The 25,399-nt window shown below is 38.7% G+C and overlaps 2 protein-coding genes across 8 annotated transcripts in view; both read right to left on the bottom strand.

Moving 5' to 3' along the window:
* Positions 1–1,687: 1,687 nt before the first annotated feature.
* On the bottom strand, positions 1,688–21,343 carry mybpha (myosin binding protein Ha). 3 transcript variants are annotated; one of them, XM_042004493.1, is made up of 14 exons: positions 21,049–21,343; positions 19,249–19,302; positions 18,841–18,906; positions 18,417–18,551; positions 17,840–18,007; positions 10,791–10,879; positions 10,500–10,695; positions 9,986–10,125; positions 9,625–9,784; positions 7,026–7,162; positions 4,239–4,425; positions 4,044–4,106; positions 2,400–2,444; positions 1,688–2,239 (listed from the first exon to the last, which is right to left on the bottom strand). In XM_042004493.1, the coding sequence occupies exons 1-12, from the start codon at positions 21,293–21,295 to the stop codon at positions 4,066–4,068; spliced, it is 1,620 nt and encodes a 539-aa protein (XP_041860427.1). In that variant the 5' UTR covers positions 21,296–21,343; the 3' UTR covers positions 1,688–2,239; positions 2,400–2,444; positions 4,044–4,065. The 3 variants fall into 3 exon arrangements, with proteins under 3 accessions (XP_041860427.1, XP_041860428.1, XP_041860429.1); XM_042004494.1 differs by lacking the exon at positions 19,249–19,302 and having other exon boundaries at positions 1,689–2,239; XM_042004495.1 differs by lacking the exons at positions 18,841–18,906; positions 19,249–19,302 and having other exon boundaries at positions 1,690–2,239.
* An 834-nt stretch (positions 21,344–22,177) lies between these two features.
* Positions 22,178–25,399, bottom strand: part of LOC121651974 (neuron navigator 1-like) — a 79,254-nt gene continuing 76,032 nt past the window's right edge. For all 5 annotated transcript variants that reach the window (XM_042004471.1, XM_042004472.1, XM_042004473.1 and 2 more), the window contains 2 exons: positions 25,204–25,392; positions 22,178–24,583 (listed from right to left, as the gene is read on the bottom strand). In XM_042004471.1, the coding sequence (XP_041860405.1) occupies positions 24,488–24,583; positions 25,204–25,392 (285 nt within the window). In that variant the 3' untranslated portion in view covers positions 22,178–24,487. The remainder of the gene's footprint in view (positions 24,584–25,203; positions 25,393–25,399) is intronic.

Below are 25,399 nucleotides of genomic sequence, written 5' to 3'. Positions count from 1 at the left end.
TTTGTTGCTCTTTTATTTGTCTCTTGTATGCCGTTTTTATATCAAAGTTATAATGAAAGGTGGAGGGGTAGTGGTGGGTGGGTCAGTTCAAATACTGATAGTATAAATGTTAGTATCAATCCATTCTATAAACACACTATAAACTATAAACGATATATATAAACATACAGAATACATAGAATCAGCAACATGGTTCTCTAATTTCTTCAGGTAAAAAGTGTCTGTTTAGTATGATCTTTCTAGTTTATAATGTACTATCATTTTGATCTCTGCCTGCAAAGGGTTTATGTTTCTAATCACCACAGCAGCAGTATTTTCACTGTGAGGTTTAACATTCGCTCTCTCACCACTGAGGGTCCCCTGGTGTGACTGTGTGACTGAAACTTGGCAGCGACTAAACGAATACACACAGCTCAGTGAAGCTGCTCTACCGGGTTTGTTTACGTGTGTCAATCATGCACTGCAGGCCAAGATGGTGTTTCTTGTGATCGTCAACAAAAACCAGTGGAGAATGTTTCCTGTCACTGACCTACAGTTCATCTGTATCTTTCAACAAACCAGTGGACCAGTTCCTAGTATTTAAGTCACCATTTTTTATCCCTCAAAGTCCAATAATACTCTTTTTTAACTGGCCTGTCTTCCTTTTTTACACTTGGACCATATCTCCTAATATTATAAGCTTGTATTATTTTAATATTCATAACAGCATTGCTCTCACACTTTTCTTCAATCTTAGCTTTGATTTACAGCATTGAATTGACTTTCTCATATACAACAAAGGACATATTCTAGACCTTGTTTGCTGCTCTGGTTTAATTCCTCTTGCACTTTGCACCTGATTTGTCCATCTCTGACTGTAAACTGATTTCCTTTAATATCAACCTACCTTTTCACAAAACAAATCAGTCACATTTCTTTTTATTCACTCTTTATCTTTAAAACAAACATCTTTTCTTCTCTGTCTGATAGTATCACAAATCTTCTTGTCACAATCTACTGGACACTCTTGCTCCCCTACAAACCCTGACCATTTTTTTAAAAAACTCATGTTTCCTCCTGGTACACAATTGCTTTACATCAGCTTACAACAGAAGGAACGTCTGGAACATGTATATAAGAAAACTGGACTTGTTATTGTTAGAGACACATGACAACCACAATGAATTACAAGGCTGCTCCTTTACTGAATTTACATTCTACAAAAACTAAATTTTACCTGCTGATGAGATCACCCTAACCTCATTTTCTACAATTAACAAGATCTAGAATAGAATAGAATAGAAATACTTTATTAATCCCTACAGAGAGCCCTCAGGGAAATTTGGAATCTCAGGATATTTTTCCATATCACTTATATTCAGTTTTGCAGAGTAATGTTTTTTTTTCAAACTGCAAATTATCACCAACAGCACATGGTGTTATGTGATATGGTCAATAATTCACTCCTTTTGACCCTTTTAAATAACAATGGATAAAGTCACCAATAATCTATTGGTGGAAGTTTACTTTTAATAGTCATTCTTGATTTCATTTTCTTTTATTAAAACCATTTTCTTATAACATACTTCTCAACAATTTAGCATTCACTGGTAACAGTACACCACTTCCTTGATAAAATGTTCAGTTACAACCTGCGGTATTCAAAAGATCTACTCATTCATTACAAGTGGGATGAGAGCAGAAATATTAAAGGATATCCAAGCCTTTATATACCAACTTTATATTTTGTCTAAAACCAGAAGACTCATTTTAATAGTTATTTTAGTATAAAATCCTAATTCAAAATTTGCAATGCATCTAAATATAAATATAAAAACTGTACTATTGAAGCTTTAATTCAGCTTGTCTTGAAATTAGAGTCACATAAGATTTGATAAAATACAATTTTTATTAAACATAAATTTCGTAATAGCATGTCCATGATATCACTTTTTAATTGAGTAGTGCATAGACTGTACACATGCTGTAACAAACAGCAAATGGACAAAGGCAGAAAAAATCTGCTAAATATGGTCTTACATATAGAGTCTTACATACGTGTCATCAACTAAAGTAACATACAACATTTGGCATACTGGGATAGCTAGGATGGGTGTGGTGTGGGTCTTCCTCGTATACTAAAAGGTGTGTAGGTGGAGATGAATATGGAGACGTTTGCGAGTTTTTCTGTCCCTCTATTCGATATGTACACATTGCTGCACAGCCATCTACAACTTCTTCTTTCACCTCCTCTAACACTCTGAAAGAGAAAGTAGACAGAATGATTTATAACTTGTCTGAGCTGCACATTAGATTGACTCAAACTTATTTCACAATCACAAATTAATTAATTTTCATCCCTGAAAAGAGGCGACAGTATTCCCTCATAACATAGGAAATATGTACAATCACAAACTCACCTTAAAACATAAGACCTGGACTTCTGCTGGTTGAAAACTTCTGCCCTGATGGAAAGATAATTAAAAAAAGGAAGTCAATGAGGTGTTAATGATCACTTCAACCAGGAATGTTCTGCTAGGGTGTATGTGGATTTAAGGTCTTGAGTCCTTGCGTACTTTCCATCAGGGATTATCTGGCTCGGTTTCTGCCCTCTTAGCCCATTCTCCCTACTTCTCACATCACTCCACCTGGTCTGCCGACTCATGGTAATGTGAAGAGTTTGGCTGTCTGTCAGATCATCTGGAGTTATTTTTAGAAACTGTGGAGTGCTGACATCACCCCTATCTCCCACCCAAAGGCGCTCCCTTCTTAATCCCTTATTTTCCCCTTAAGGGGGCCCTCCCATGTATGGCTGTGTTTAAGGGACGACATCCTGACACTTACTAGCATGAACGCGTCATTTGCTGGTCACAGTGTACGCTTGGCATGAAACCTCTCTTTTGGTAATCTGATCATGAGAGGATAGCTGTAAATACAGGTGTGAAAGCATCCAAACACAGGATGCACTGAGGTCTGATCACTCCAGCCTTGATTATTTAGGGTGGTTAGGAAAGTATGTAACCCCATTTACAGTAGAGTGTAGACACACACATGCCCCTGACTGCAATGAAGGTCAACTTACCGCACATAAAGCACAGCAACGACATCCAGTTTTTTTAACAAAAGTAAAAAAAAGGTAAGACAGGAAATTGAGACTTTATAATCAATGTACCTCTAACTGTGAGTTTGTGATCAAAATTAAATTTCTGCAGTATTTTCCACAATAAATTTAAACACATCTGGTTTTTGGTATCTAAGATTGTGTTAGCTCAGCTAGGTCACAGTAATTTGTGATTTATTTTATAACGTGAATTGTTTTGTACATTAAAGATTTTATTGTTTAAGCATCATATATCAAAACAATCAAAACAGCTGATGCCACATTTACATGTAGCTTTTATTTACTATATTGAACCAATCAAAATAATCCCTCTCTGACAGAATCAATGAGAAAAAGTCCAGCGAGAATCATTGGACATTGTCCCTCCCTAAATTCCCCCACAGACAACTGTCAGCCGGATGTATTAAAGCATTTACAGGCAAAAGTCTGGAAAGTCTCTTTTTTTAAGCAACATTAATTTAGTTCAGTCATTTTCCATTAAAAAAGCAATTAATATGAGTGAATTGCTCCACAGTCTTCAGTTTCTTTTTCTAACTTTTAATTCAACCTTATTTTACCCCCAAAACATATAAAGGCTTCATCAGCTGACAGCCCAGCAGTTTCATGATAAAATCTTAATAATACAGTGAAAACGTCTTTCAGGCTCTTTTCCTTCTATACAGATGGAGACAGAGCTCAAGTCTCACAGTGTCACTATATCCTCATCTGGCATATACCATTGTTGTCAAAATCTAGTCCGAGAGTCCCTCTGCCCTGTGGATTTTAGATCATCTTCTGCACTTACACACCTTATTAAATTAAATGGATCTCCTCAACAACTTGTCTTGAAGTTTTCCACAATGCTGTAAATGTTTCTCATTTTATTGTCTGATGGTAAGTTAGATACTAAAAATATGTCTGAATTTAGTGAAGTCTGTTGGCAACAGTTTTTTCTTCTCCTCACCTGCTGAATTTTAGATGTTGGTTTATTTGCCCTTCTCTTTGTCAGCCTCTGGAAGGATAGTCTCTGTGAAAAAATACATACTTAGTCAATCAGGCTTTTGAAAAGGGCTTAAATCTGGTTGATTGTTACAGCAACAGTATATTGTTAGGATTAAATATTAGTGGCAAATTTCTGTTGTGGTCTTCTGATACATACGTTTGACCTCCAGTTTGCAGGAGACTGTGGCCTCTCCCTGGGCATTCTTGGCTCTGCAGGTGTACACACCACCATCAAAGCTACAGGCCTTACGGATCTCGAGGGAGCAAATGCCCTGATTGGACAACTGACGAAACTTGGGGTCATCACCAATGACCATCTGATTCTTCAACCACTCAATCTTTGGCTGGAGGAAGGAGGAGAGACATTTATTAAGATTCTGTTTTTTAAATATTTGTAAAAAATCTGATGCAGAGGCAAATCTAAAAGATTGCATCAACCCATGTTCATGCTTATACCAACTGTGCTGATGTTTTAAAGAAAATTCCATTAAATCAAAGGTTTTTAGGTTTCAGTTTAGTTTGCATATTTATTGTCAGAAAACAAAAATCTTCTTGCCGACATGAATGTACATTAAAAGTGTTGTATCACATGTTATGAAGTGAAAGAATAATAAAAAGCAAAGAAGAATCACCAGAAGGGCATTTAGAAGAGCTGCTTTTAAAAGTTAAAAGCTCTTTGTCACACTTTATTAAAGCCAGCTGCACCTCCTGTATGACTAAATGAACCATATCATTACTTGATGTTGACATTGCAGGTCTGAAGAATTGATATCACAATCACAAGCAATTCCATATTGTGGACACATGCAAATGACCAAATATTTAATATCTATCCTAATATTTATTACTATGAATTAGCCAGATGATGCCTCCAGTGACTGTGACGCTCTACTTCCACATGTTGCTTTGAGTAAAATGTCTTTACAACTGTTTGATGTTGTTGTGATTTTCATGATCCCCAGCATATCTGGTAAAAACATTGATTTCTGCTTGGCATATAATCTTAAAGACTGAAATCACTTTCCTCAGTCTTTCCCAACTCTCTCGTGCTGGACATTGCTTGAATGTGGAAAATTCAGAATAACTAATAAAAAAAAGTTAAACAATAATAAGACAATAGCTGGTAGCAAAAGCAATCTTTTGGCTACTGTGCATCACATTTTTGTTTTACTAACGAGTCTTTAACTGGATAGAGCTAAAACCCTGTTCAAATATTAATACTTCTCAAACTACAACCATAAACCCAAGAAAAAAAGACTAAAATTTTGTCCATTGCCTAAAATAAATAGCAGATAACTGTTTAAATATGACTCAGCAGAAATTTAAAAGTGTTAGAATGTAAGAAACTAAACTAATATGATCAACATCGCTAAAAGTTTACCATCCAAACAGCATCGGCATGTCAGGACATTAGCTCTAAGACCCCCCTGTGACTTAAAGAACTATTGGAATGGCTTTGAGATTAATCGTATTTGTATACCAGACATAAGTGGCTAAACAAAGACCATGAACCAATTCATTCAACCCCCCTACACCTCCCCCATCCCTCCTATGAGTGTGGATGTTACGGAGATTGTCATTCACACTTATAATGGAGATATGCTACAGTCTGGACAGGTGGTAAGAAAAGGACCCTTTATGATACAGCAGCATCTCCAAGCAGGACAGTGCATCAAGCTGAACTTCTTATCGATGTCTCCTTTTTTGTGTTCCTCTCTCAGCCCCTAATGTAGTGTCTTCATCTATGCGTGAAAGCTCTTTATCAGAGCTGGCAGGACAGCTTATCAGACTACTGGACATGCCTTTCTGCTGGACCTCCTCAACGGTTCTCACCAAACTCTGATGTTCAAGCCAGCAAAGAAAATAGATCTATAACCACATGCTTAACATTTACAGCCCACTTAATATGACATTTAGATTTATAGCAGCTACATAGTGATGAAGATAATAAAAGCAAGAAGGACAGAACATGTTTTCAGGAGAAGATGGTCTAGAGAATTTGAAATTAAACTTTATGTAATCACATGGTTTATGGTGATGTATAAATGAACTAAAGTGTGTGTTGTGAGGTGACACTAAGGGACACATCTACTGCAGTAGTTGGATGGGATAAGTTTACATCAAGAGTGTAAAGCTCTCCTTTACAAAAGCATGCTTATTTTCCATGATGCCACACGGTTGATTATTGGACATAGCTGCTACTAAACATTTAATCCAAAGGGACAAGCAAAAAAGCTTTTTCCCATCAATCTCTCTTTTCTTGATTTCCTATCGTTACATTTTAAGTTTTTTTAAGTTTATTTTAAGGATAAGATAATCCTTTGTTTGTCTCACAGTGGGGACAACTTTAAATGGATAGTCAGGAATCCTGTCGAAGTTTGTTTGATTTGTCTCATTTACACTGACATATGTAAAGCATCCAATCACTGCTGTCCTTAGTGACAGCCCAAGGACAGCTGGGATGAACAATCATCTGCATTTCCACCCTGGCTTGCCACTTAATCTGTCTGAGTCTGTTGGACAACTGTAGCGATAAGTTTAACCAGAGCAGCGGCTGCCAAGAAGAGTGATAGACATGCTGAAACTTTGCACTGACATACCAATGTGAGTCTTGCCCAGCATATACAGTGGATCTTTTTTAGCTATGACATTAATACTTCATTTGAAGCAGCATGCCACACACTAAAATGATTTAATGTGAAGCCTTGCTTTGAACAAAACTGTTCCGTTTTGCATAAGAGATGAAACATCCAAAATTTCAAATTGTCCATATGATACAAGACTGAATTTTATCATCCATTCATTTCTATGTGGAAGTTAAAAATAACTTGCAAGCACTCAAGAAGGAAAATGAAAAATAAAAGATTTTTATTCATTTATTTATAGGTAAAGCTCTATAGAAGATTGTGCTTATCCATGAACCTCAGTGTACTTGTGTACTGACCTTGGGACATCCACGAACAGAACACAGCAGCTTGGTGGTGTATCCTACAGTGGCTGCGCGATCAATGAGGGGTGTTGTGAACTTGGGGGCCTCAGTGAAGTTGTGTTCCTGGTATTCAGGAGGCTTGTAGACGATACCTGTTTTCACACACAGCTGGGTTTAGATTGGTAAAATTATTCTAAATGCTTGTACCCTTCACTAAACAGTAAAAACTGACAACACTGGGCAGAAGTTTTCACAGGGAAGCAGCTTAAGTTATGGTTGCTGCATAAGAAGCTAACCTGTTTGTTAAAATCATTCTGCTCAAAATTCCCTGGACAGCAGCCACTGCGGCAACATGACAGCGTATCTGAAGGGGTAAACTAATGTAATGTACAGCACAAGCAGAGGAGAACAAAGTCAAGCAAATGAATTATACTGCAATTACTCTAGCACACATTAGCCAACATGGTCACATGATGCTAGCAAAACAGGCAGAACCGAAATGATGCTGTGGATTGAACATAGCAACATTTTGTTTGATGAATCAGCTTTTTTAAGGAAGGTAGAATGTGTTATTTCTTATTTTTTAAAAAAACAATGTTTATATTTATATAGTTCTCATATTCTTGTCATTTTTGTTTGCAGTCAGTTGCCAATCAATTCAGTTCTAAACTAAAATGTTAGAACATGCAACAAAGGCTTCAGAGTGCATGTTATATAACTGTTTATCCCAGAAGAGAACATTTCAGCTTTGGATTTGTGTGAAACACCGGAGGAAATTTATCACGTACTGTTACAATCCAATATTTCAAGTTTTAGTATAAGAAAGATCTATGAGAAAAAAATAATTTTATGAAAACTGTGTTTTCACTAGTATGTAATTGCTTTGCTAAAACATTTTTGTCATAATTACCTTAGAGTGAACCATTTATACATACTCAGCAGGTTCTTCTATATGGAAAAAAATGTTCATGATAATAACAATAAAATAGTACATAGGACTAATGTTCAAAGTTTGACAAAGGAAGAAGAAAGTCGTTTTGTGGCGTGTTTGAGGGTACACCGCAGCTCTGGTTATGTTTTATCTCTTTTTGTATTTTTAGCCAAGGTCTGTTGTTTAGACTGTTTAGTTTAAGATCCCAAATTATAGAATTATAGCACTTTTACACATCTGCTATGTTTCCATTCACTTGCAAAGCAAATCCATAGCCATCATTTGAAAAAGAAATTAGAAATGTTTCAATGAGCTTGTTTGAATTGAATAAACTAGGCCACGTAGTTTTGCCAGAGGGTGACAGTATAGGCTCTGCTGCTTGTGCTTGTAATTCTAAAGAAGTAATAGTCGTCCTAACATGAAAAAGGTCAAGAAATAACAACTGTAATGAACATCTACAACAGGAAAATCCAGAGAGCTCTTATTTAGGCATTACTCCAGAAATATCAGGGATTTTATATAATATGTCACTTAGTTTATGATTTGATTTTTGGCTGGTTCAGACAGGAAGAAGTTGGTTGTTCATGTCATGCTGATCATCAACAGGTCAAACAAAGCTTCAAAAACTGCTTTCGATCCTTATATAATGCCAATTAAGTCAGTCTAAAACCACTTGTAGTGAACATCTAGTCGCTTTTGTATGTTGGTAGATGTTTTGTCACTTTTACTGTTTCCATTCAGCCTTTCTTCTTTTCATGTCATATTTGTGAATAGAAAACATCAATAGAAACCCAGCCAGAGACTGCAGAAAGAGGAGTAAAAGATAAAATCTAGACCTAAAAAAAAGATCTAATTTATGCCCCCCCTTTTCCTGGACAGTGCTCCTACCAGGCCCCCCATCAGAACTTTTCTAGAACAGCCCCTGCATTTCTGAAGGATAAACCCAGTCTATCAACAGCCAGCTAGTGTGTTACAGAAGGTCCTGCCAAAACAATACTTTAAGGTAAATATGTGACGGTGTGAACCATGAACTGTCAGTTTCCTCCTTCTTAGCTGAACCATAAAAAACACATCTGATGTTATCCCCAGGGAGGATAAGTTAACACTAAATATGTGTAAGCATTGGCTTGTTCTGTTGATACATTACAGTAAAAACGGGCAAATTTCAGTCATAGTCTCGATTGGTGATTAATCATGATTAATTAATTTGAAAGCTTTGGTTAATCCGATTAAAATTTTTGATAATTTGACAGTCCTAATATATAAATATATATATATATATATGTATACATGTATTGTGTACAGTCCACGATTAACACATAGAGTGATCCACATCACCGTTGACATTTGTTGAAGGGTCGGCAGCATATGCACATATAAAAATCCTTGCCAGCACACACACATATTCACATGCACACTCACACAGAACTCTGCCAAGGGCCTTAATGTTTTCACAGCCTCTTAAAATGAATCTCAGTCATTGCTGAACACTGGCCAAGGGGGTTACCCACTTAGGTTTAAAGCAGTGCCAAGGTCATTTCCACTCCTAAAATTTCCCCTTCAGTCTCTCAGACTAACTGCAGTTCATCATTACATCCACTGCAGCCCTGCAGCTAAAGCTCGTTTCCATATAAAACAAAAAGATGCAGAAGATAAAAGCATTGTCCGCATTAAGCGAGATACCTGTCTTCTGGATAGTTGCCACTTCCTTGGTGATAGCGCTTGTCTCACTGATGCCCACTTGATTCTCAGCGAACACCCTAAAGGAGTACGAGTTGCCCATGATAAGGTCAGAGATGGTAGCAGTTAGTCTATGGTAGTGCTCTAGGACGGTAAACCATTCCTGCAGATGGAAACAAAACAGTGGTCATTTTCTTGCAGTACGCATGGAAATTTATGTAACCATCCTGGATGAGATACCATGTTTCTAGCCATCTATGTCCTTTTTGGTCCATCCTGATCCAAAGCTCTTGCTTCTCTCACTATCTGTCTTTCTTTAAACCTTTTCTAAACCTTTAACTTTTTATGTAAACATGTGTCATACCCCGGTCTTCCTGTCAGCCTTCTGAACAGTGTATCCAGTGATGTCTGAATTGCCATTATCCTTTGGAGGAGTCCATTCCAGAGCAGCATTAAAGCCCCAGGCGTCCACAAGCTTTACGCTAGCCGGAGGACCAGGACGCTCTGAGGAAACATGCCATCACATTAAAAAAGATTCAAATTAAAAGCGGCATGGTACATGAGGCATGACAGGTGGCAGCTCCAAACTGAATAAGTTCATATGTCAACCATGTCTTTGACATCTGACCTTACATTTAACAACAGCAGCTGATGACTGACTCAAATACTGTGAGTCACAAGGCATCATTGTTAGAGGAATCGTTTATGTTTTTGGAAGAAGTCATAAGTCTCAAAGAAAAAAATCAACATCTCAGTTGAGAAGATTCATCAGAGAAGTCTGATGTCAGTCAATGTGCTGCATCTACATATTTATCTATTTGTGAATGCCTGTTTACATTATCCACTATCCAAAATAAACCATGCCATGCATGACTTACCCACGATCTGAAGGGTGAGGGTGGCTTTGTCTTCAAAGCTATCCACTTTTAAAGCCATCTCGTAAACGCCAGAGTCCTCCCTCTGAGCACTGCGGACAAACACGATGCTGTCCCTGTCAGTGTTCCTTATGTTGACCCTCTTTGTATCCAAAGGCTGGCCATCCTTCAGCCAGGACACTGTGGGTTTGGGCTTTCCCTGAGGATTTGGAAATAAAGAAGAAAACACAAGCCTTACTTCTAACCTCACATCTAAGTTTTCAAGGAGTTGGTTATGTATGTGTACTACCTTACATTGAATGGGATGACCAGATTGATCTGCTCTCCAACCTGCTTGATGTAGCGGGATCTGAGAATGCGAGGCAAGCGAATCTTGGGCCGTTCTGAAAAGTCAAGTCAAACTTGTTTATATTCAGGCTCCTCCATGTTCTTAAATCTTAATAACAGCATGGAAATGTTGCATATCTTGCACCAAATCATGCATTAATTAGCAGTTTCAGCTTTAAAGGTACATTTACAAACTGTGCTGTGTAAATTTCCTGTTTAGTTCTTCAAAGTGGGGTCGGGCAATATCAAAATAGCATAACAAACAAGACTTAAATAGACCATACAGTGCTAAGCAAAGCTGACATAGGAATAGGACTGAATTGGCTATAATCAATCCTCATGTTAGCAAACAGGAAATGGGGATTAATGGAAATATATATCATTAATTGTTATTTAAAGCTAAATTTAATTTGAATGTCCACCTGAAACCCAACCTTAAATTCAGTTAGCAGCTCTATGGAAAACAAAAATCTCTTATCCTAATTCGTATTACCAGGTCAGAGTGAAATTAGACTAAAGTTGGCAAAATGTCACATTTTGCTTATGCCTTTGTAATTCACTGACTAAATGACAACCTCATGTAAATTATTCTAAAATTCTTCAGGTTCATCAAACTTACTGCAATAGAGGTGAAACTCTCAAATGCACCATGCAGTCTGTCAGTTTTAATCTGCTGTGCTTAGAAAGTTTGCAAAGTGGCATTGGATTAATTATTTTTATTAAATGTAGCCTATCATGGCTGTCTCCAGGGTGGAAGAGGTTAATAATTAATAAATTATATAATTCTGTATACTTTCTTGCAAAAAATATATATGTTCTTGATTTAAGCACTTAAACTGTGATCATTTGCTGTTTATTGTAATAGTATCTAATTTTTGGACCTTTGGTTAGAGTGATATCATTGTGAGGAAATAGCTTTTTTGAGACAAACCCTTAACATAGAGTTGGACTGTTTTTTCCTTCTGTGGTAAATTCTGAGAAATGCACACCAATATTCCACTAAGGAGTCAAGTATATAAGTGGCTTGCCCATTATCATAATTTATGATGAAGAAAAAGGACAACACAGAAGCTTTAAGAAAAATTATGAGTGTCTGTAAAAAAAAAAACTACAGTCTCTAGGCAGGAAGAGGCAGAAGGGTAAGACCCTGCATCCACCAGGAACTAAAAATAGGTTCGGCGAGTCTTGGATGAGCCGTTCCACTTGTCCCCTCATATCATGGCCAAAGAAATAGAAAGATGTCATCACTTTCAACCAACCAGTGACGTCAGATATCCCATCTCGAGTCAGTTGAAACAAGTTCTGCTGTGAATAAAATCATATGGATAAAATTGCAGTATGAGTGGAACTTGGTGTGACATCTTTGACATCACTATGCTGACTGGTTTTGCTCAGGCCAGGTGCTAAGTATCAGAGACAGCATCCTTCACGTGTTTCTGCATAAGCAGCAAATGTCTCAAAAGTTCTCTGGGCTTAGAGGATACATAAAACCTCCAAGTTGCTGCCCCCCATCACATATTTCCCCTTATCCTCTCGAAAAGTCCTTTTATCTCACACTCCATCACCCCATCTGTCTATCTTCATCTACACTGCCCCAATTTCTCTGTCTATGTGTATCATGACCTCCTGTCCTTACATTTGTCACCATATCATTGTTGCACAAGCTGGGAGCCAGCTCCTGGAGCCATCATTTCCCAGGAAGATCAGGTCTGCCTCCAGATTTGGCTCAAACTTTAATCCCTGCTAATCAACAAATCTGCTAGCAATGCCCAGTAGTGTCACTGGCATCACAGCAAGTCCCCGTACAAACAATATGTAATCTCTCTTTGTTTCTGGATAAAGTGTCTCTGCAGGGGGCTTTCAGCATATGTAGGACAGCGTGTCTTCATCAGAAGCTTGTACGGGGTTGACACACAGCTGAATTTACCCCCAACGAGCCACACAGAATCCATCAATCAGGTTAGAGTTTCACTTCCCTCAGCTGACCAGCAATTTTGTTGGCATGACCTCATTTCTCACCAAAGTTTACAGTTTGTTCACAGCACTTTGAACCCCAACCAGGACATATGCCCAGCTATATGAAGCTCAACATGTGTGAAAATGAATAAGTGTGAAACATCAGCACTGGTCTACATCTCGTGTCAGTCTATCACAATTATCACAGAAAAAAAGAAAGCCTAGTAACACAAATTATGTTTGTCTTTAACTGTCATGAACATTATAAACAAATGTTTAGTGCTTGAAAGGAAATGTGATACAGAGCAAATTAGGTTGCATAGTGTCATCAGAGGTTGGCAGTGTAAGGTATGTAAGGTTTAGCTGTAATGGGTATAAAAGTTTCCAACCAGAAACAAAACCGCAGACAGTGACAAAAAAAAAAAAAAAAAAAAAAAAAAAAAAAAAAAAAACTGTCCCCACAGCTATAATTAACAATCATTCTGGCTCACAGATGGAGACAACTGATGATGAAAAAATAATCTCATTTCCATTTCTTCTGATGCACATTAATTTATTTTAAAAAGGCAAAAACCACTTCAAGCAAGGATAAAATATCCGTTCCCCTGAAAACGTTCCATTTACATATAATACAATATTTAAAAAATGGCATTTAAAAAGCCTTGAAGGTAAAATAGGTAACAAGCTTGACAGCAGAAAATGCAGTTTGAGACCACAATGTTACTGAATGTGTTTCACAAACTTCAACTTTCTCAAAGTTAATACCAAAGAAACAAGGGCTCAAATAGTACTAATAAGCACATTTATTTTGTGACTGCTTCAGGCCTGGCAACATAACAGAAATAAAGCTGATCATGAACTGACCCGATACAGGAACCTCAGAGGTGGAAAGTTAAGCAAATGTCTTGCATTTAAGCCAAAATTCACATCTTCACAACCACTCTGCTAGGATGGTTAAAAACATAACTGTAGCACATGTTTAATATAGTTAACATGTATTATAATGTAATTAGGCCATACCTGTGTGGGACAACCACACAGCTAGAGCAGCAGGGCCGTAAATAAAGTGAGAGTGAGGCTGAAGTGACAGAGTAAAGGGCAATAAATTACATGACTGCCAGATGGCTCATTATCCAAATGTTTTTCTTTGCCTGACTGAAGGTGCCATTAAATCATCCTAAAGACTCACAGCATCAGACTGTTCATATGTTGGTGGCCTCCCACTGCAGTGAGCAGGTTTGATGAAGCTTTTAACCAGATGACAGTTTCTGTTGCTTCCAATACAGGCCATTACAGATCAGTGCAGCATTTCCATCTCATCTACTGGTGCTGAATTTAGATTTAGATTTAATTTAGATTAAACTGTAATGCTGTTAGAGGAGCAATGACAAGATTGTCTTTATTATTCATATTAATATAGGTATTTATTCAGTGAATGCTTCGTTCAGAGAAGCACTCACTGCTAGTTTTGATAAATGCAAAATTTGTAAACTTCAGTTTTAGACTTTAGGTTGTTACCCAGTAAAAAAGTAAATATGCACAAACTGCAGCTTTCAATTTATTGAAGAAAAAAAATGATAAAAAAATCTGAGTGCACATCTTATGTCATCTTATCTGTGATGAAAACTGCAGTCAGGTCTGAAGATATGCAAGTGAAAGCTTGATTTACAGCTAATGAAAGCAGCTGTCAGCACCTGCAGGATTTACGTACAAACATCTGTGCAGTCCATCTGAGGCTGGCAGCTAATAACACCTCCTCCTCCCTGGTTGCAGCATGAGTATTTTAACACTAGAAGTCCCAGGAATTTTGATATCTCCCTAAAGTCCCAGAGAAGGGTCGAAAGACCTTTAGTCCAAACTGACGACTCTGCTGGCAAAAATTAGCATCTCTTCATTTGTAAATGCAGCCATTACCTGAGGAATGCACCCATTGCATCCAGCCCCTCCTTGTTACCTTGAAACGTCTGGTAAATTCTGTGGCAGTGGGGGATGGTGGGCTGAGGGGGATAAATAGTAGCTAGCTTCACCTCCAACAAATAGAAGGAAGCAAAATGCAGAGGCGGCTTACAACTCAGCAGGCATTGGACCTGATCCTCAACGATACAAACCCTTGTGACTCAGATGGAGAAGAGATACAAATTCAGCTGGATTCGGACTCTGACTCTGAGCAGTCTTCAGGTAAGATTTGAAACTATTATTGAACTTTTTGGTATGACAAATTTCTTTCTTTCTGCTTTGTCCTGTACTGTGAGTTGCAACACTGGAATTTCTCCATTTTTGTACAAATAAAGGATTTTTTTAATCTTATTTCCAAAACATCCTATTTTCGTCCTCTGAAATTGTGAAATTGTTTACCTTGCAGATGATGAGACTGCTCCACTGCCAGAAAAGAGGGCTCGGTTGGGAAGTGAGAGGACAGAGATGGCTAAAGATGGCACAGTGTGGCATGAAGAACAGCTGGGGACATGTCTCAATTTCACCCCAATAGAACCATACGGCACAGATGGAGAGCCAACTGCTAAGGCCAGAAGAAGTATCCGGACTCGTCTTCAAAGCTTCTTCTGTTTTATAACACTTGAAATGCTTCGTAGCATTCAAGAATGGACCATTCAGCATGCACGGCAAAAGGAGCAGGCAGAATGGTTCATGAACCTCCCAGAACTAATGGCATTTATTGCAATTATTATCTTGCGGGGGGTGAAGAAAGTTCCATCACTACGTGACAATTGGTCAGCAGAGCTGGGAAACCCACGAATCATTGCTACTATGGCCCGAAACCGCTTCCAAAACATCATGCAACACCTACGCTTTGATAACATGTTCACACGCAGTGAGCGAGTGGAGACAAATAAGTTTGCTGCAATTTCTAATCTGTGGGAATCTTTTGTCAATAACTGCATCAGATCTTATAACCCTGGTCGACACATCACTATTGATGAACAGCTTTTCCCGACAAAGACTCGCTGCAGTTTTCTGCAGTACATTGCAACAAAACCGGACAAATTTGGCATAAAACCGGACAAATTTGGCATTAAGTTTTGGCTGGCTTGTGACTTGAAATCAAAGTACATTTGCAATATCCTGCCATATCTTGGCAAGGACCCCAGTAGTCCCAGTGGAGAGAGACTCTCTGAGAGTGTAGTGATGAGGCTGATGGAGCCGTTCATGGATAAGGGCAGAACTGTAACAACAGACAATTTTTTTACATCGCTGTCCCTTGCGCAACGACTGCTTAGCCGGAAAACCACCATCCTTGGCACAGTCAACAAGATTCGCCGGGAAATTCCTCAGTCAACTAGACAGAAGGACCACACTAAATTCACCACTCGAGTGTTTTCCACCACTGGTGCAACACTCACAGTATATGCGCCGAAACGGAAAAAGACTGTCTATCTTCTCAGCAGCATGCACAATGTGGTTGAGACTGAGAATACCACCAAAAGGAAGCCAAACACTGTCACACAATACAACACCACAAAGTGTGGTGTGGATGTGATGGACCAGATGGTGCGGGAGTACAGCGTGCGTGCAGGAACACGGAGATGGCCAGTCGCCGTGTTCTACAACATGATCGACATGGCGGCACTGAACGCTCATGTTCTTCATAAGGAATGCACCGGAGTGCAGGAGAGAAGAGTGGACTTCCTGGTTGAGCTCGCGAAAGAGTTGGCCAACTCTCATGTGAGTCAGAAGAAGGCACATAAGGAGCAACTGCTTCAGCAGCAACCTCCCACACCTAGCCCTGGGAAAAGGGCAAAATGTCAGGTCAACCATCGATGCAAGAACAATTGCGCAACTGTAAGATGTGTTGACTGCTACAAATACACATGTGGCAAATGCAGGATGGAGATACCATGGAAGTGCCAAGCATGTTTGGACTTAGCACAGACGGACTGCTGAAAGAGCAGAAAAGCCATTCACACAAGGGCATGCCACTGTAGCCTTGTGTAAATATTTGTGAAATTGTTTCATTACTTGCATTATTTTAACTGTTTTGTTGTTTTTTTTATGACAAAAATAAAAAGCATTGGAAAAAATTCACAGTTGTTCTTTTATATCTTTGTCATGTTGACATTTATGCCCTCTTGACTTAGACACTAATGCTTCTGGACATTTTACTCACAGACCCTGCCTGTACCACCACAATCAAAAAATGTTCATTTTAAATATTCAAAATTGTTCATTGCTTGGGCTTTTTGGACATAAGGTACATGAACATTGGGTTAGAAAGTTTGAAAAATTGGTCAAAAATTCTGAAAAATTTGTATTTTTTCATTTGTATGAAAAGAGGAGAGCTGGACCTTTTAAAGTGATTTTTAAAAAAAATATGAATTCATCATTTTGTCATATCATTCTAAATTGTTTGCTTTTTTATTGAAGGCCCACAATGATTATCTTTTTTTTTTCTTCTAAAAGCACACAAATGTGTCGAGGAGGTATATATCATATATCATATCAAATATATTTTTAATTATTTGAAATATACTAGAATGCAGGAAAACCTTTCTGAATCTGTTTGAGGTCTACTCCAATCTCATACTCAGGGGACCAAGCAGTGTCTCAAGCCAAGCTTTGGGCAAAAGTTGACAGTCCGGTTTCAAGAGTCTACAGTGTCTCCCCTAAGTATGCGCCCTCCTGGGGTGTGCCAGTAATTGACTCGTCTACAAACAAAAGAAGCTGTTCGCAGCTTAAGACAGGATTTTAGCTAAAATCCTACTGGTCAATCGACCCATCTCTGGGTTGTAAAGGTAGAAAGGTCCATTGACCCCTCTCTGGGACTTCTAGTGTTAAGAATAGGTCATAAGTTACAACTATCAGGGAGCTCCTGACAGACATTTTAAAGTTAGCTTATCACTGGTGAAATTCTGAACTGGAGGGATTTTGCATAGGACACTTTGCACACTTGTACTTATTTACAGCCCTACTAAAAAAAAAAATCTCATTGCATCAAGAGACCTGCAGGTTGTACAACCTTAGACAAATCTTATATAAAATTAAAATAGGTTTGGAGATCCCTGCTCTCTAGAACCTGTAGTGCTATGATTTTGGCTGCTACTCACCAACTATCTCACGGATCGGCACAGGCTCAGCGAGTGTTCCAGGCTCACTGCGACCTCCGGGGTTTACAGCCACTACGCGCACATGCAGCAGGTCACCAGATGTCAGGTTCTTGATGCAGTAGCGGTTAGTCGAGGTCAGCTCTGTAGTAGCTACAACCCAGTCTGTTGCTGTAAGGAAACCACAGGATTTTTTTTGAAAGGCTTTTGGGGCAAATTATACTTTTAAGTAAGTATATAAGTTATGATGGCTTGTAAAGGGGGAGAATTATATTCTTCTTACTTAAATTTCCAAACTGTTAAGCACACAAGCATATGTTAAGTGTTTTATCACCTGTTGACACACAAGTTTACAAACAACCTGCCTATAAGAAGTACACTTAGGACCACCATGATGAAATCTTAGTAGGCAGGCTGTCATCTGAGTGAATGAGCACTTCTAAAAGTGGTGTGAGGCGATACAGCGACAGCCGGTGAGCTGATGCCTGCCGTATACGGCCTGGATCCAGTTATCTGCCCTCTGACACTCTGGGGACAGGTGCAGCTTCTCACACACATATACACTTTGGCGCACACTTACTTCCATCCTTGCAGTACTCGACAGTGTATCCATCTAAGCCAGAGTCTCCGATGGTCTCTGGAGTTTTCCACTTAATCGTGAGGCTGGAGTCATTCACATCATCCACAGATACTTCTACAGGAGCACTGGTGGGGACTGTAAGAGGTGAAGGGATTGCAAGGGATGAGGATGAGCATAACAGAATAATTTCCCATTTTGACAGCATGATTACACATAGTCCTGCAAAACTATTTTTACCAGCAATTACTCTGCAGAGTTCATAATGATTTCCTTGAAATCTCCTTTTAGGTGCTTTTCTTTGACAATCAATTGTGAAAAAAATACAATTTTTTTAGAACACATTTGTTCAATTAATCCTCATTTATTATTTCTCATAGACTGTGATTGGGTGCACAAAGTAGGACCAAGCAGCTGATGGGGTTACCTGCAGGAGGTGGAGGCGTGGGTGCTTTGGGTGGCTCCTCAACTACAGCAGCTTCTGCGGGTGCAGCTGTTGTCCAACAAGCAGGAGGTTAATGCAAACCAAATTTTCTTTTAAGTAATATCTCTGCATATGATGTTGCAAGATCTTGTGCATTTTTGGGGAGATTTGGATGTGCCATGGCCAGAGAAGATTCATTTAACTGCTCCCAAAGGTTTTGTTTGGATCAGAGAAAGCCACCAGCTACAATTCAAATATTGTGAAGAATCTGCAACAGTCTTCATAGCAGCCTACACACATCTGGTAGCCCTTTTTTTTTATAGCTTTTTGAGTAAAGCAGTTTGAAGTATTTGCAGCCCAAAATATAGTTGGTGTATTAATGTGGATGTGTGTGTTGTGATTTATGTTTACCATCTACTGGAGCTTCTGCAGCAGGAGCAGCGGCCCCATCTTCAGCAGCGCCAGCTAGTGTTACAATGCCATTAGGGAAGCCAATTAGTTACATATGTTAAGACAATACTCATGCAGGTAATTAATACGTTTTTTGGAAAATTTGAAGAACATGGATTCACTAAAGCGCAGCTGCAGAATCGAAAGGAGGAGGACAAGCTTTCTGTTTCCTCAGGGAAAACCACAAATGGAGCACTGAGCTAAAAAAGAAAGTTGCTGTCAGGAAAAGATCATTGTATGTGCATAAATAGAAACTGTGAAGGATGGATAAACAGAGGAATAAAAGATAAAACATACTTTTAATGTAAAAAAGTTAACAGATACAAACCCATAAATACAAACAGTATATGTGGTACACAGCAGGTCACAAACACACATCTTGCATTACAGCTTGTGTGTATGGACTGCATGCAGTGTGTTTACCCTCGGATGGAGTTGCTGAACCCGCTGCTTCCTCTGTGGGATTCACTGAAGTTACAGATTACATGTCAAGGTTAGCAGGCACAGAGTGTGTGAGCCATTCTACTGTTGCCCAGGGATGTACATCATCACCAAGATCTGAAGATCAGAATCTTTGCATCTTTGCCAGATACTGTCTGACACAATTAACAGACAGGTGGAGAGACCTGGATGGTGATGTAGATATTAGTAATGGGTCCTACAATTTCATATGAGCTGAAGTCTTTTGCAGTTTGTGACCCTACTTGTTCTATTAGCATCTATATGCACGGTGCATGAACTTAAACGGGGGCTTATTCAACCAACAGCATGGAACTAGTTATAAATAATAATGTGATTTGCTATTAATAGCAAATAGCAAATGCTGTAAATGGTGGGATCTAGAGGTGATCCAGAAAAGAATAAAAGGTGGAATGACTTCAAATTGAAAGCTTTACAGAGTTTCAAGATTTTCAGAAGCTTTGCAGATTTTCAATCTTCAGCCACAAATCAACAGTATTAAGAAAATATGTACCAAATCTTATGCTAATTTTACACTTATCCCTGTTCTTTTTCAGCCTCACAGTAAACAGACTTTGTTGTAAAACAGAATTCCAGCCTTTTGGCTTTCCAGCTGAAGTGGTTACAGTCCTGGTGTGGTTGGTGTCTCCTTAGCTGCATGAGCTGATCCTTGATGTAAAGCGCATGTGGAGTCCAACGATAACAGCTTTAATTTATAGAAAGTAGTTATTGGGTTTGTGCTGCACTCTTACCTGTTTTATCAGTTTCTGGGTAAAAAAAAAAAAAAGGACATGCTCCCAAAAGCAAAACATTAAGATGCTTTTAAACAAATGATGCAAAACAGTTATTTTTATATTTCTATTGTAATAATTTCCTGAATTCCTGCGTTTCAGTGGCTGTAGATTATAGTAGTCTTAGTCAAGATCATTCTTAATACTTCTGCTTAGTTGCGTGTATATGGAGTAGGAAAACAGCTTATTTCCAATTTCTATGCATAGCCTATATCCTCAGTCAGTCCTCAGTCAGTTTCCTCACCTTTGGGGACTTTTGGAAATGAATCACCAGTCATTAAAATTAATTCTGCATTTACAATTTAATATTTAAGTCATTTTAAAAGATGTGACTGAGACGCTCTGGAGCGTTAGAGTCTACAGGTGTTTCTGGCGTTTAACTTTTCAAAATTACCATCATACTGAGTCAACGCCCCTCTAAAATTGTTTTAACAAATCATCAATCCTCAAGTTGTGAAGTAAAATTAGATTTGAACTCAAATACGTTTTTTTCCGCTTTATTTCCTGGTACCTGGTGCGCTTCCCTCAGCCGCAGCGGTATCCTCGGCTGGGGCAGCGGGAGTCGCTTCCCCCTCGGCTGAAGAAGCTGCCTCCGCTGGAGCCTCAACAGGAGCAGCTTCGGCAGGAGGAGCTTCCGCAGGTGGAGCTTCTGCAGGTGGAGCTTCAACAGGTGGCGCCTCCGCGGGAGCGGCTTCAGGCGCCTTATCGACAGCCTTCTTGGCTGGAGATTTCTTGATGGGCGCAGGTTTGCTTGGCATCTCGATCCCAAATGGAGCTCTGGACTGTGATCTAGAGGAGCCTTCGGGAATATATATATATGGAAAGATGGAGGACTGGTTGGAGGCTCCACCCATCCACAGATCCGCCCACCCTCTTCAGTCACATCAGCACCTTACGATCTCATCATTTAAAATAAATAAATAAATACAAATGTTAAAAAAAGAATATAACAGAACAGAGAATAACCTTGGGGTTTTCTTGTTGTCAGTGGGTTGAAAACAAAAAATAAAATTCTGAAATTGTTTTGTAATTTTATTGACTATGAGGTCTATTACTGTTGCTGACCGTCAGTATGGGGGTGTTATGGGTTATCAGCCATGTCCTGTTATCCATTTTTGTAGTTCTTTGTCATTTTTTTCCTGTGTTTCCTATAGGGGGCGTGCCGTTGATGAAAAGTTCCTGAATTCCTGTTGGTGGAATTCCACTGTAAAGACACCTTGACCTACATGAAAACTGTTTGCTTCCCTTACGAAGGCCAGTGGGCTGAAACATGCTTTTTAAGTCACTGTGACTATTCCGTGAAAAAAATAAAAATAAATAAAATAAAATAAAATTTAAAGGAAAGTGCCCTAGAGTTTCTTTTATAATCAAGTTTTTTCAACGTTACCCAAAGACCACTTCAGATGTGAAAAACTGAATCTGAAAATGCACCTACACAAACTTTTACTTTGGTATTTTTTTAACCACACACAAAACGTTAATTGATATGATTGTCTCACGTCTATTTTAATAGTGCTTATCTTGCTTTTTAAGAGTCTGAAGTGGAAATGACCTAAAATAAATTTTAGTATAACAAAAGAAAAGTATAGCACTCTCAAGTGGACAAAAAGGATAACAAATTCAAACATACAATTGTTACATAGTGGTGTGAAGAATGAATGACTTTATTATGTCCATTGCTCGATGTTAGATATATGGGATTTGATGTAGTTATAGACACATGCCATACATCCATTAAGCCCACATTTAAGCCAAGTACTCCTTCCTGCTGGAGGAAGACGATCAGTTTCTGCACACAGGGCCCAGGCTTTGCTTATATCTTTCAGCTTAAGTGATTGTTGTCGCAGATGCAGTAAGTATTTACAGTGTTTAAAATAGTGATGTCATGTACAAAAGAGAAAGAAACCTTTACAAATATTTGCATAAGAAAAAAAAAAGAAAAAAATAAATGTCTGCTTTTAAAAACATGAAAACAGGAAGATATCCAGTTATTAAAAATCTCTTCCATGATAAAGTTTAAGCATGGTAGGTCCAATGAAAGAAAATATTTGGAACAAACCAGGGATCAACGCATCAGCGTTATATCTCAAGGCTGAAATCTGTTCTAAAACTGCTTGTTGCCCCCAGGCAATTCCCCCAAAATGTCAAGCCTTTCACACTCAAGTTTAAAAGCAGCCCAGTCATGGCACACAATCTCATTCACTGCAGAGCTAACGGACACACATGTCATCTGTATTAACAGCTTATCTACCTCCAAAGGTCCAAATTGATAACCCACTCTACACTAAAATATGGCCATCTAGGTGACAACTTAAAGTGACATCAGAGTAGGTGAGAGGAAGCACTCATGTTTCCTCCTATTTGAGGCCTCCATGTGCGAGATCTAAGCAGCTCAGTGGCAGCTTTAGGCCAAATTGTGTTTCAGGCACAGATAGACTTAGGCATCACGTCTCTACTTTACACCAGCACCTTCAGTGGGAAGTAAAGGAACATCTGCACAGAACATGGCAGTCTGAGGTACTAAAGGATGAAGGGGCACAGAGTTCTCTAAAACCAGCTGCGCCCTCCTCTTATAGAACTTTCTTCCTTCGTCACACAACAGTCATAATGTGAACAATAAATACTGTAATCTAGTACTTTCTAGGAAATATTATAAGCAAATCATTAAAGGAAAGGAAAATGGGGAAGTCAGTTAAATTATGATTAAATCATTTTTATAAATTAAAACTTGTGCAAAGAAAAACATCTCCAATTTGATTAAAAGTAACATGACCACAGGATTTTAAGAGATAATGCAAAGAGGAAGGAAAACGTTTCATGTAAAGTGTTTTTTGTTGTTTAATTTTATCTACTTCCCCTTGTGGCATGGTGTATGAAAAAATGATTTGACAGTTACAACCACAGCGCTTTTTGCTGTCAACGGCTCTCTGACTTGGTCATGTTTTGTGTTCATAAAGAAGGAGAGGCAATTACTGAAGACGACTTAGTACAAAATCCTACAAAAAAGTCAAGACTTTCTTCAGCATTTACAAGTTTTTTTGTTTTTTAAATACAGAATATACTGTATGCAAGCATAGTCAATAATGGGAGACTTGATCAACAAGCATTTTTATGTCTCAACTGTTGCATTTCCATTCTTTCTGTTCACCCTGAAACTGATTCATTACTCGTACATGCATGTTCCTCTTACACCTTCACAGGTCAACTATTTGACTCATTACAAACAAAATGGCTAAGCTGAAAAGAAGAAAACATTCAAGGCCATGTTTATAATTGTGTTTCTTAAAGGTGTATGGTTTTCTACTGAGCACCTTTGAAAAAACAGGAGCACATCAGAGAACTGAGGCAGAGGTTAATAAATACTGCCATCTACTGGAATTTCTTATAAACTGCACATTTTGGCTAAAATAATAGACCCCCATTTGACCCACAGTCACGGACCCACAGTCACTGACACAGCCCCCTAAAACCCAATTTTCACAAGTAAAAAATAAAGTGCATTTTGGCTGTCATCGACTGGCGGTCAGACAGGTTGGTTATCCTCTAAAGATGAAATGTGCGTCTTCCAAGAAAACCAGTGAGCACCAGTATTTGTGAAGTTTGTGGCTGTTGAACAAAAAGAAAAGGGAACAAACAGGTCTTGATCAGCAGGATTATAGGTAATATTTTGCATCATACTATTCCGGTCACCATGCACTTGCAGATTCAACAACAACCCATCTGGGATGAGCTGAGGCAAGAGGAAGGACAAGTCCATTTCTCCCTCCCTCGACATGATCATCACAGCTTCCTATAAAAGCAGTTTGTCCATAATCACCCCCTTTACATTTAGCTTTATAACTGCTCACTGAGCACACAATACAGTTCATTTCTGAGTCTTTATGAATTCTCATTGGGACTGCACTTATGTCTGCCATGTCCATAGTTTCTAAGTTTTATGTGCAGCCAGCTCAGAGTGTAGCCTGCAAAGTGGGATCCAGACAGCCTTCCCTCTCTGGAGACTCAATGTAGTTGGCTGACTCCTGGAGTTTCAGCAGCATGGCCATCTGGGAAGCAGGAGGAGACAAAGAGGCAAAGTGAGTCAACCTGCAGATTAACATGCTTAGATTAATTTCCTCAAGTGTGAACATTAAGCATTAGTTGACCAGTTATAGCTATTCAACACTGTCTCAGAATTCTAAGGTATGACACTGACTTGCATAATAGTTTTCTGCCATTAGTGTGTTTTTGTGTGTGTGTGAGTGGGTTAATGAGAGGAAAAATGTAAAGAACTTGAAATAAAAACTCCTTTTAAACTTACAGGAAACTGAGCATGTGAAACCACCTTCACTCTTCCCTTTTCTAATGCAAACTGAAAATTTCCTGTTTTCACTGAGCCACATTAAAAACATGTTAAAACAAAAAGAAACAAAAAAAAAAGAAAAAGAAAAAACAGAAAACACAGGAAATGCGGTGTTTTATCATGGAAGTTAGCACAGACACAACTGCTTTTTGATTTTTTATCAGCAGACTAGTTTTAAATCTGCAGAACATCAGTAAGATAAACTTTACTGCTCAGTGTTGTTGTATAATCAGAAACCTGCTAACGCCTTTAGAGTCTGGTTAAGCTGTGAGCACACACCTCCTTTTCTGAGAAAGATCTCCCATCTTTAAAACACACACTCACCAGAGGGTCTGACTCCAGTGTACTGGGTGGAGGTGTATCTTTGGGGGGCTTCTTCTCCTCAATTGATGAACCTATGCTAGGAGGAGGTAGGTGAAACAGCCTGGACTGGTCTTGCTGTGCATTGGGCCAGGGAAGGGTACCTCTCACCCACTCCACTGGATCCTCCCACACTGCCTTGTGACCATGCACCTAAAAG

The sequence above is a fragment of the Melanotaenia boesemani genome, chromosome 13, assembly GCF_017639745.1.
Source record: "Melanotaenia boesemani isolate fMelBoe1 chromosome 13, fMelBoe1.pri, whole genome shotgun sequence".
NCBI lineage: Eukaryota > Metazoa > Chordata > Actinopteri > Atheriniformes > Melanotaeniidae > Melanotaenia > Melanotaenia boesemani.
This window is presented reverse-complemented; position numbering and strand designations above follow the sequence as displayed.

Bases quoted from the DNA above. Each gene is read 5' to 3' on its own strand.
- mybpha (XM_042004493.1), bottom strand. From the start codon at position 21,295: ATGCCAAGCAAACCTGCGCCCATCAAGAAATCTCCAGCCAAGAAGGCT. The intron at 18,552-18,840 runs GTAACCCCATCA...CACCTCTTACAG, and splicing joins CACGCCTCCACCTCCTGCAG to TCCCCACCAGTGCTCCTGTA. The intron at 10,880-17,839 runs GTGAGTAGCAGC...TTGACTTTTCAG, and splicing joins GCCGATCCGTGAGATAGTTG to AACGGCCCAAGATTCGCTTG.